Source organism: Vombatus ursinus, unplaced genomic scaffold, assembly GCF_900497805.2.
Source record: "Vombatus ursinus unplaced genomic scaffold, bare-nosed wombat genome assembly UNPS02006779.1, whole genome shotgun sequence".
Lineage (NCBI taxonomy): Eukaryota > Metazoa > Chordata > Mammalia > Diprotodontia > Vombatidae > Vombatus > Vombatus ursinus.
This window is the reverse complement of record NW_020946557.1, coordinates 19,388,851-19,399,889: the sequence shown is the minus strand read 5'-3', so window position 1 is coordinate 19,399,889 and position 11,039 is coordinate 19,388,851. Positions and strand designations below refer to the sequence as shown.

The following is an 11,039-nucleotide window of genomic DNA, read 5'->3' as shown; positions in this document are numbered from 1 at the left end:
TGGGCGTGGCTTCTTTAGATGTTGTGCCTCCCCGGAGCATTTTTTTTCTCCTTTTTTGCTTTGCATTCTCCTTTCTTCTTCCTCCCCTCTTCAGTCAGTGATTCCCTCTTCAGTCAGGCCCGGTGAGGTCAGCTCCTGAATTCTATTGCACTTCCTGAGAATAGCCTGGCCCCGCTTGGTACCTCGAGTGGACGCGTCTAGGGAACAGCAGCCGGGCAGCTGGCATCCTGGGTGAGTAATGAACGCTTGCTAGATCGCTCGTTTGCTGCCACCACCCACGCCGCCTAACATTAACGCCATTGTTCTGAGGCTCGGGTGGGGAAGGGGCCATGGGAAGGGATCTATGCCGCGAAACTGAACTTTCCTCCACTTTTTAAGAAGGGGGTCACTACAAACCTTCCCTTAGTGTTCCTGGATTTTTTTTTTTTTTTTAACGCTGGAGGCTTGTATCCTTTCCAAACGGGTCGGAACAATTGTGTGTGAAGTAAGCACTTCTAATACGAAATTCTGGATTCCTGATGAGGCAGCCTAGCGGGCAGTTGAAACCAGTGCGTTTGGGAAGGATTGGGAGCTTTTGTTATTGTTAGTGTAGCTGTTAGTCATTTTGTTTCTCCTGTTCTTTTGGTTTCTCGGACGGAGATTTCTATAAGAAATGCTTGAAAGAGAGGCTACGTTGTGTCACTTTCTGACAACCACGTGATGGCAACTGATCGCTGGAATGTGGTGCTGACTTAGAGAGGGCTAGGACATTGTTTCTGGACGGAAAGCAGCAGAGCAGACTGCAGTCTAATGGTGACCTGCCAAGTGTGCCCTGGATCGCAGGTGGTCCCTGCCAGTAACAAGCAAACGGGGGTCGACTCCTTAGTGCCCACTGGTATTGTAAATCGATTCAGGTCTGTTGGGCCCTTTCCAATGACTTTGATGCAGTGAAATTTCAGGAGGGCTTGCAGATTTCCTGTGAATAAATAGAATTGGGGGAGAAGATGAAGGAAGCAAGTTGAGACTCAACTTTCTTCAGGGTTTTCTTTGTTCTCCATTTTCTTGGGGAGTGGATATCCCCTAATTCCTGGTGCAATATGGATTCAATTCAGTAAATACTGAATATTGGCAGAGGAAAAATGATATTTAAAACATTGGAGAAAGATAAATAATATATGAAACGATATGTGGAATTCTAGAGGGAATAACATATGAACTGTATGCAGTCACCAGAGTAGCCAGAAACTACAGTTCTAATAGGAGCAGTTAATATTTGGGAACTTTCTGCCAAGTCATGCACTTTTCCTGCTATCATTTTTAGGTGCTTCCCTTAGGGCTTGGGGGTGGAGGAATCGCAAGATTGCTGGTAACCCCAATATTGCCAACTGGCCTTTTCCAATGGAGAATATTCCATAATCTAATTTTCACAGAGAATATAAAATGGACTCTGACCTTGCCAAACTGATTCAGGACTGTTCCTCTGTGATGCTCTGAGTCATTCTCTTCTAGGATACAGCTAGTTCAGGATAGTGAATGTTCTTGGAAGTATAGTCCTTTGTTTGGAAAACCCTAGAAAATTTATTTCAATTTTCCATGGAATCAGCACACATAAAGAAATTAACTGAAAGGAAAGAAAGACATTTGGGATTTGGTACTTTAAATACATACCCACATTCATTTATATGCAAATTTAAAATACATCAAGTACACCCAAATGCAAATATTTATAGAAATGGTAAAATTATTAATATAAATAAAGATTCAATAGATCAGTAAAATGTAGAATGTTCACCATTTCTGGCAATAAACCCTTCCCAAAGAGTTATTTATTATTTCCCAAAGGGAAAAGGGATACATTGACAGTCTCTGTGTAGGATAAGAAACTGAAAATAAGTGCTAATTTATGATCCAAAAGGAGCTAAAATTTCCCATTATAGTCACTGGAGATAATAATGCATTATAGACAAGTTCTCCTGGCCTTATTTTCTAGAAGACAGAGGATTGATCTTGTAAGATACAATAATTTTCTGAATTTGTTTTGGAGTTTCATTTTAAATGAAGTAACTTAACTTCACTGTGCCTCAGTTTCTTCACCTATAAAAATTATTACCTAATTCAAAGGTTGTTGTGAGGAATGTGTTTTATAAATCTTAGATTTCACAGGGGGATCAAAGACTGTAGCCCATCTATCATTTATAGTCTGAGGCTCAGAGAGGTTAAGTGATTTGCTCATGGTCATATCTAGTAAAGGGCAGAGGTGGAATTAAATCCAGGTCTTCCTGACTCCAAATCCAGAACTCTAGCCACTGTATATTACTTCATGATGCCTCTCAAAATGCTAATAAATGTAAGCTATTGCAATTATATATTATTGTAGTATAGAATTGATCCTATTCTAGTGGAATGTAAGTTGATAGGCCCTACAAAGTTGAAAAAAAGTTTACTCTGTAAAGGCCAGTGACAGACTGTATATTGAAACTCTGTTTCTCATAAAACAGTGTTCTGAATTAAGGTGGCAGCTCTTAGAGACACAGTGGAAAAATCAGGATTGCAAGTTAAATGAGTTGGCCTTATCTTGACTGAGTTTTTAAAATACAATGGCTACACTACAGATAGCAGTCAAATTAAAAATAATTGGGATTAACAATTCCCTAGTGTTTTGACAAGCCATATTATTTAATCTTGTAGATTTTTTTTAAAGCTAGACAGTAGGCAATATAGTGAAAAGAGTTCTGAGTTTGGAGTCAGCAAAACTAAATTCAAATTCACAATCTTTCCACTTATTATCTGTGTGATTATGGGAGAATCATTCAAACTCTTTGGGCCTTGGTTTCCTCAGGAAAGTTGAAGTATATGATTTCTGAGGATCCTTCCAGTTGTAAATCCTGAGACTTTGCAGATCATTTAGTTCAACTCCCTCATTTTACTAATGAGAAAACCAAGAAGTACAGAAGATAAGGATCTTGTTCAAGGTTATGAAGTTTGTGATTGGCAGAACCTGAACTAGAACCAAAGTCTGGATGGATACCCAATCGATTGCTTTTTTCTGCTTCACCAAGCTGTTTTCTTCCCTTTCAAATGACTCCAAGTGTTGACTCCACTGTGCTTTAAAGTCACATGTGATATGGATAAATATTCTTGTATCAACCAAAACATAGAGGTTTAGAATTGTTTTGCCCATTTGTCATGGTTATAGTTGTAATACTTTTTTTCTCCTCTTCTTTCTCCTCTCCCTTTTCCTTCCCTCATGGGCCTCCTTATACTCCGCCTTTCACCTCCCTTCCTCCTATTCTTTCTCTCTTTTCTCCTCTTTCTCCTGCCCTAGCTCCTTCAAACCAAGTCCCTCACTACATAATCACATAATTTTCTACTTTATATGTCTAATTATATCGAATGCAACCATAGCATCCAAAATAGAACCCTACCTAGAAAGTTTCTGTCTTAATATTAGTATGAAGGGTAATAATGACAGCACATCCCTAAAATGAAAGCTAAGTTGGCATCTCCCAAGACTATTCTCGGAAGTAGACACTTGTCATTTTCCTCCATTAGGAGAAAAGCACATTTATGTTAAGTACCTCCCAAGTACTATCATGTTTTACTCAGTGATCTCTCCAAAGGGAGAGTACCCCTTTGACCTGTAACAATCAAGACAAGCATGTTTGTCTTCTATTTTTCTCTCATCTTTAAAGATAAGGCAGTCGGCTATGGCGATGATTAAGAAGGAGGACCACCAAGTGAGGAAAGTCGTTCAATCCCTTTTGGGAATGTGAGTCTAGATAAACCATCCGCGGCCGGCCATGAATCAGCTACCTGTCGGGGGCACTGCCCCGGCTGCCTCTGCTGCTGCCGCCGCCACCGCAGAGCCTCGCCTTCATCCTGAGGGCAGCAGCAGAAAGCAGCAGAGGGCTCAGTCACCGGCTAGACCCCGGGACAGTACAGTCCGACAGACAGCCACTGCCGCCAGGTCCCCTGTAGGGGTGGGCACCAAACTCAACTCTGCACGACAGCAGCAGCTTCAGCAGCAGCAGCAACAGCAGGGAGCGAAATCCAATAGCAGTCGACTAGTGACTCCCGTTGGCATCCGGGGAGGCGGCGGCGGCAGCGGCGGCGGCAGTGGTGGTGGTGGTAGTGGTGGTGGTGGTGGTGGTGGTGGTGGTGGTGGAGGCAGCGGCAGCGGAGGAGGAGGAGGAGGGGAAGGAAGGGAAGGAGGGGGAGGGGCAAGGGAAAAGCAGCCGCCGCCTGCTACACTTAAAGGCGCCCCGCTGGGAGCTGTCCAAGCAGGAGGTGGTGCTGAAGCATCCCCAGACAGTACCCCAACCACGGTGGGGAACAGGAGATCCTGTCCCGCTGAGGAGCCGTCTCGAGATGGGGAAGCTACGACCCCCAAACCAGCGGAGAAGGCTCAACTAGGAGGAGGGGGAGGCGGAGGGGGAGGAGCAGGAGCAGGAGCAGGAGCAGGAGCAGGAGGAGGCTCTGGGGAAAGGGAGGGGGGCGCTCTGCAGCCGCCGCCGCCCAGAGGCTGGCGAGGTAAAGCCGGGCGCACGCCACAGAAGGGTGGCAGCGGCGGAGGAGAGGTGGCCTCCTCTTCACCATCCTCCTCTTCCTCCTCTTCTACTGGCAAAACCCCGGTTCCCACTAGTAGAAACCCCGGGAGTGTTGTTGCTGGGGGCGGTGGTGGCTACTGGAAAGAGGGATGTCTGCAGTCTGAGCTCATCCAGTTTCATCTCAAGAAGGAGCGGGCGGCGGCAGCTGCGGCAGCAGCTCAAATGCAAACCAAGAGCAGCAGCAATAGCAATAACAGCTCCCCAGTCGCCACAGCCGCCTCGGAGCCTCTTTCCTCCCCTTCCCCCTCCCCAATGGCGGCTGCAGCAGAGGGCCTACAGCAGGGAGCAGGGGGCAGCCCAAGCGGCGGGGGGATGCAGGCGACTGCTCCGCCCTCGCCACCGCAGCAACAGCAACAGCTACAGGAACAAGAAGAAATGCAAGAGGAAATGGAGAAGCTGCGAGAGGAGAACGAAACTCTCAAGGTGAGGGAGTAGAGAAGTGGGAGAGGAAGGGTGTGGGCCTGAAAGAAATAGGGTGTGTCTGGTTAAGGGAGAGATGTTTCTAACCCGTTAATGCAGCTTGGACGTGAAAGGAAGGAAATCCAGGAAGGAAAGGGCAAAGCAAATTCCAAATATAAAGGCCAATTCTTCCCTTTATTGCCTGTAAAGCAACTAGGCATTTTCCTAGTTCCTAAGTGTTTGTTTTGGAAGGAAATGATAAAGCAGGGTTGGATAACGTTAGATTGTATCGAGAATCCACTTCTGGGCCTTTAATTCTTTCATGGTTGTAATTTGTCCCATATTTTCTGGAAAACAAAGCCAGAGGGCGAAAGAAGACCAGGGAGGGCCTAATTTACTACTTTCCCCCTTTTCCCTGACAGTCCTTTCTCACTACTATATACTGAGGGTGAGTTGTTATAGGGTGGGGTTTTTAGGGGGAAATGAGTGTAGACTCAGTCTCTTACTGCTTTCCCTATTTCCTACTTCCACCCCCTTCTTTTTCTCTCCTCAGAACGAAATTGATGAACTGAGGACTGAAATGGATGAGATGAGGGACAGTTTCTTTGAGGAGGATGCCTGTCAGCTGCAGGAAATGCGCCACGAGTTGGAAAGAGCCAACAAAAACTGCCGAATTCTGCAGTACCGCCTCCGCAAAGCAGAACGCAAGAGACTCCGCTATGCGCAGACGGGGGAAATTGATGGAGAGCTACTAAGAAGCATGGAACAAGATCTCAAGGTTTGTGCAGAATAGGGGTTGGGCAGCTAGGAACCTTTGGAGAGCCTAATGGGTGGGGCATTTAAAGGAAGTTGGGGGAGTGGGCAGGGCTTTGCAGAGGGTTAGAGGTTGGGTGGAGTACGCAGCAAGATAATCAGGACCAAAAGAGGAATCTAGAATTAGTTCCAGATATAGGGTTTCTTGCCAGGTAGAACTCTTTGTAATATCCTCTAGATAAAAACAGACATGCTCAGGTAGAAGAGGTGCCTTTCCATTTCCTAGAGATTGACAAAGGAGTGGCAATGACAAGACTTACTGGGGATCTCCTCTCTCTGAGCTGTTCAGCGTCTGAACTTTATTAGGATGTTGAATGCCCAGGATTAACAGAATGGGAACTTCTTCGTCGGGAGGCCATATTGAAAGATACGGAATAGGGAGAAATAATGAAACTAAGAGTCAGGAGATTTGAGTTCTTGAACAAGATCAGTCTGTCACTAGCTTTGTGACCTTAAGGAAAATCTCTTGCCCACAGTTTCTTCACCTGTAAAATGTGGAAACTGGACTAAATGATTTCTAATGTTCCATCTAAGATAGTCCAAACTCTTTCCTTCTCCCCCAACTTTCTTCATACCTCCCTTTTACAACTCCTCACATGCCCTCTCAAAACTAAATGCAGTCCACTTGGTGCTTCCCAAAGAGCTGAAGAAGTGGAGAGAAATGAAGTCATCCAGTTAATCTGCAGCTGAAATGAGCTGTTTTTCAAAACTTTTCCCAAGGGAGAAAATCTCATCACTGAAATGTTGGAAAATATCAAACAGGTATTATCAGGCAACAGTAGCCCCCTCCCCACTTTGGAATCTGAGTTGAAAATCCCACCACAAAATATATTGTCATAGTCAGTAATCACACATTAGATTGATTTCTATGGTGTGGGGGGGGGCACTGGGTTTTTTTTTTTCCAACTGCATAAAAATGAAATACAGTTAACTTATTATTATTTTGAAGGAAGTCAAGAAGGCATTTTTAAAGGAATTCCAATATTCATTTGGTTCTCCCTTACTACTAAAATCAAAGCCAGATTTCCAAGGATAATTAAAACCTGTTAACCAAGAATATTTGCCTTCTTTTCCTAGAAAGGCCTTCATCATATAAATTTGATACTGAAAACTAAAATCAAGTATTGAATTTTTTTTCTATTTGCTGCAAACACTTAGTCAGCCCTAATCATGATATAATTACTTTTAGTGATTTTGAAAATATAATTTAATTTAGGTTGCAAAAGATGTTTCAGTGAGACTTCACCATGAATTGGAAAATGTAGAAGAAAAACGCACCACAACAGAAGATGAAAATGAGAAGCTGAGACAACAGCTTATAGAAGTTGAGATTGCAAAACAGGCTTTACAGAATGAACTGGAAAAAATGAAAGAGGTCAGTGTTGAATTATTTTATGTTCTGTACTTTAAGCTCTTAAAAAAACCCTTAATTTTATTTGAGATGACTGTTGTTGAATATCATATTCTCTATGAAACCTGTAATTAAGAGTTGTTTGACTTTGTGAGCTTCTGTCATTTATGGGAAGGTTACAACTGTCTAGGTACCTCAGTAGATAGAGCCCTGGGCCTCGAGTCAGGAAGACCTGAGTTCAAACTGACCTCAGATACTTTCTATTTGTGTGACCCTGGTAAAATTACTTAACCTCTGTTTGCCTCAGTCTCTTCATCTGTAAAATGGGTATAGTAATAGCACTTACCTCCCAGGATTGTTGTGAGGAACAAATGAGATAATAACTGTAAAGTGCTTAGCACAGTGCTTGGCACATAGTAAGCACTTTATAAATGTTAGTTATGATTATTATGAGCAAACATTGCCTAACCTAGACAGAAGAGTAAGAGTAATAATTAAATAAGTTCTTTAGAGCTTGCAAGATACTTTTCTCAACAACTCTATGAGGTAATATAGAAGAAGATACATTAATTAAATTCTGTATTGTTTGTAAAACACTTTTCTAATCTTAAAGCATTATGTATTAGTAGTTATAACTATTATCCCCATTTTACAGATGAGTAAATAGAGGCTCTGAAAATTTCAAGAACTTATCTATCGTTATATAGGTAGAAAGTGTTTGAGATGGTATTTGAACCTACTCCTGGCTCCAAGTCTAGCTCTCTTTCCAGATTATGCTAGGGTTCATTCATTCATTCAACAAATATTTAAAAAGTGCTTACTTAAGTACTGTGCCTGATGCTGGAGGTGATAATAAGACAAGTAAGACGTGGTTAAAATCTTCAAAGTAGAAATTATTTCGTTCACAGTATTTGTATGCACAGTAATTAGTACATAGAAGGTACTTAATAAATGATTATTGATTGGTTGATACATTCTAATACCAATAATTAGTTGAGAAAGTTCTAGTATTGGCCCTGTAAATTAACTTGGTATATCAATCATTAGAGAAGACTTTGCCAATCTGTTATCTGGAAAAAATGTTAATAAAAGTAATTTCATTAACTATTCTCACAACATAAATTATGTCAAGAAGGATAGATGGATGAATGAATGGATAGTTTTACAATGGGAGATGGGAAGATTTAGTCTTTCGGTGTCAAAAATAGGGCATATGGATCTAGATTCTAGAAGAATGGATGAGCCAAGAAATTATTGTCTTAATTGCCTTATTATTTGATGTACAATGCAACTTTACCTTGAAAATTGCCTGAGAACATATAGTACAGCCTTCACTGACTGCTTTAGTAGTTACCAAATGTTCTTATGGCTCTCCTAGCGATTTCAAGTACCTGAATGTGAAATTCTCAGGAGAATCTTAATGGAGACCACTGGATCCAAAACACCTAGATTCTTTCCCTAATCTCCTACTGGTTTGTACATTGTAACCTAAGAAAAATTACTTTACTGCACCGTGCTTCATGTCTCTAATCACTTTGCCAACAGTCTACCACTGGGGTGACTGGTAGTGGGAATGATAACGTTTCCAAAACATTTTGAAGCTTTTTGTAGCAAATGGTTTTTGAGAGGGATGGAAAGGAATAAGGGACATGAGATTCTGCAATTGATGCTTCTGCTTGTTAATTTTCATGTTAGCAATATGGTGGGTTTTTTTTCTTTTTTCCTTAAAATTGATTTCTGTAATGACTTTGCAGTTTTTAACCAGAGCAAAAAGGATAATAGCCATTTTGATGATGCTCAGATATTGAAAAAAAACAATTTTAATAAATGCAATATAATTTACAGTACATGTCATATACTATTTAAGAAGGAAAGAGATGAGAAATAACAACAACATGGACAAAAGCCATTTTGGGTCTCAATGGTACTATGAAGTTTAAGTATGGGTCATACAAACAGTATTGATTATCTACTTACATGAGTTGATTTCCAAGAAAAATCAAAATAGGAAGCCATTTAAAAGGCCAGTGTAGAAAAAGCAACCTGATTATTCTATTTCCTGTTCAGACGCCATTTCCAGCATTCCATTAGGCCATGTCTATACTCGGCCAAACATATGAATAAAAACTGAAGAATCCAATTGCTTACTAAGATGAAAATTAAAAATGTAGTCATTTACATAGATTAATTTTGGTGTCATGGAAATAATAATTCAAATGAGAATTAAAGAAGTTTGGGGACAAAGGGTTTGTTTTGTTGTTCTCTTGAGGGTGGGGAGGGAGTGACTAGGAACTGGCAGGAAAGAATTCTCAATGTGTATGTGTGTATGAGAGAGAGAGAGAGAGAGAGAGAGAGAGAGAGAGAGAGAGAGAGATTGAGATCGATTTGAATTTTCTAAATTCAGTATTGGGGAAAAGTGTTGTTTTTTTTAAGTCTTGGCAGGATTTGTTCCAGAGCCTTCTGCTTTAAACACTCTGATTGTATTCAGAACAGTGGTGGGAATAGGGTAGAATATTTAGACACATGTTGGAATCAGCTATAGTTTCATGAAGAAATAGTGGTTTTATGATCCATCACCACATCAAATAAAAAACAACTTTTAACCGAGAGTTGTTTTGCTTTGTACACATAGGGAAGCAGAGTGCACTTTAGGGGGTAGGAATGGAGGAAATTAGAAAGTGGGTCGCGGGTGAGACATAAACTAGAAGACCAAGCTAAGACAAGCTAAGAAAGGTAATAGTATAGTAGAAAGTACACTGATTTTGGAGTCACGTTATGAAAACTTGAATCTTGACTGTGACGTTAGCCATATGACCACTTAAGTTTTCTGAGTTTCAGATTAATAAAATTTATATCAACTTTCTCACAGCATACTTGGCAAAATTTAAAGTCGTACATAAGTGCAATCTATATATGTTCATATGTGTACACATTTGGAGTTATATAGCAGAGGACTAGGCTGGAAACAGCCTTGGGGTATCTAAATATTGTGAATTCTAAGCCTAATTCTATACCTGTTTGACTTTAGATAACTTCAGTTAGCCATCTGTTTCCTTGGTTGTAAAATAGTGTCATATGCAAATCCTTGGTGAATCTTAACCTTCGAGATAAGCCACTAATAGAGGAAAGAAAACCAACCCTAATATTCCATTATGGAGTGGAAGAAGCTAATTTCATACCAACATGAAATATAAACTACAATAGAAAAGCCACCCTGTAGCTTCCAATCTCTGGCTGCTGTAATTGATGCGCAGATGTTGCACAAACAACACAGACCAATAAGCCATCTGCTGGAGACTGGAAGCTTCTGTGCTTAGGGTTTAACTGGCTTCAGGGATGTTGACCAGTTGCTCTCAGAACAACATTTTACCTTGGTTCCTGTATGTACCAGATCGCACATATCTGCCTGTCTCCTCCCTTGGCAACTGGAAGCAAGGGAAGTGAGGGGGTGGAAAGTGTCTATAAGACAGCAAGTTGTCCTACAGTAACTCAGTTTTTTTCAGTGCAACTGTATGCTCCCAAGAAGATAGCCAGCCAATGTTCAGCCAGCTGAAAGCCTGTGGGACCTCTCAGTGAACTTTGGGACCTATGAACTCCAGACTATAAATCATTTTTGTAGTTAGTTAGCATTCCTTCTCACTAAGGAAATACTGTACAAAAAAAACCTAGAAGAGAGAGAAAACAGAAGAATAACACAAAAAATAATAGTGTCATAGTCATTGAGTTATCATAATTTTAGGGAGATTCAGGTTGTTAACAAGATAGCAACATGGCAAAAGCAACTAGCTTTTTGATTGCTAAGATAAATTAGGGGGTTTCAGTTTCATGTATATGTCCTTCTCTTCCTCCTCTTCCTGCTTCTCTGTCTCTCTGTCTCTCTGTCTCTCTCT

At 41.2% G+C, this 11,039-nt stretch overlaps 1 protein-coding gene across 1 annotated transcript in view; it reads left to right on the top strand.

Annotated features, from left to right (window-relative positions):
* Positions 1-205: 205 nt before the first annotated feature.
* Positions 206-11,039, top strand: part of SOGA3 (SOGA family member 3) — a 43,202-nt gene continuing 32,368 nt past the window's right edge. Inside the window, exons 1-5 of the mRNA XM_027848656.1 lie at positions 206-231; positions 3,672-4,038; positions 4,162-5,009; positions 5,539-5,763; positions 7,015-7,173. Coding sequence (XP_027704457.1) covers positions 3,780-4,038; positions 4,162-5,009; positions 5,539-5,763; positions 7,015-7,173 — 1,491 coding nt within the window. The 5' untranslated portion in view covers positions 206-231; positions 3,672-3,779. The remainder of the gene's footprint in view (positions 232-3,671; positions 4,039-4,161; positions 5,010-5,538; positions 5,764-7,014; positions 7,174-11,039) is intronic.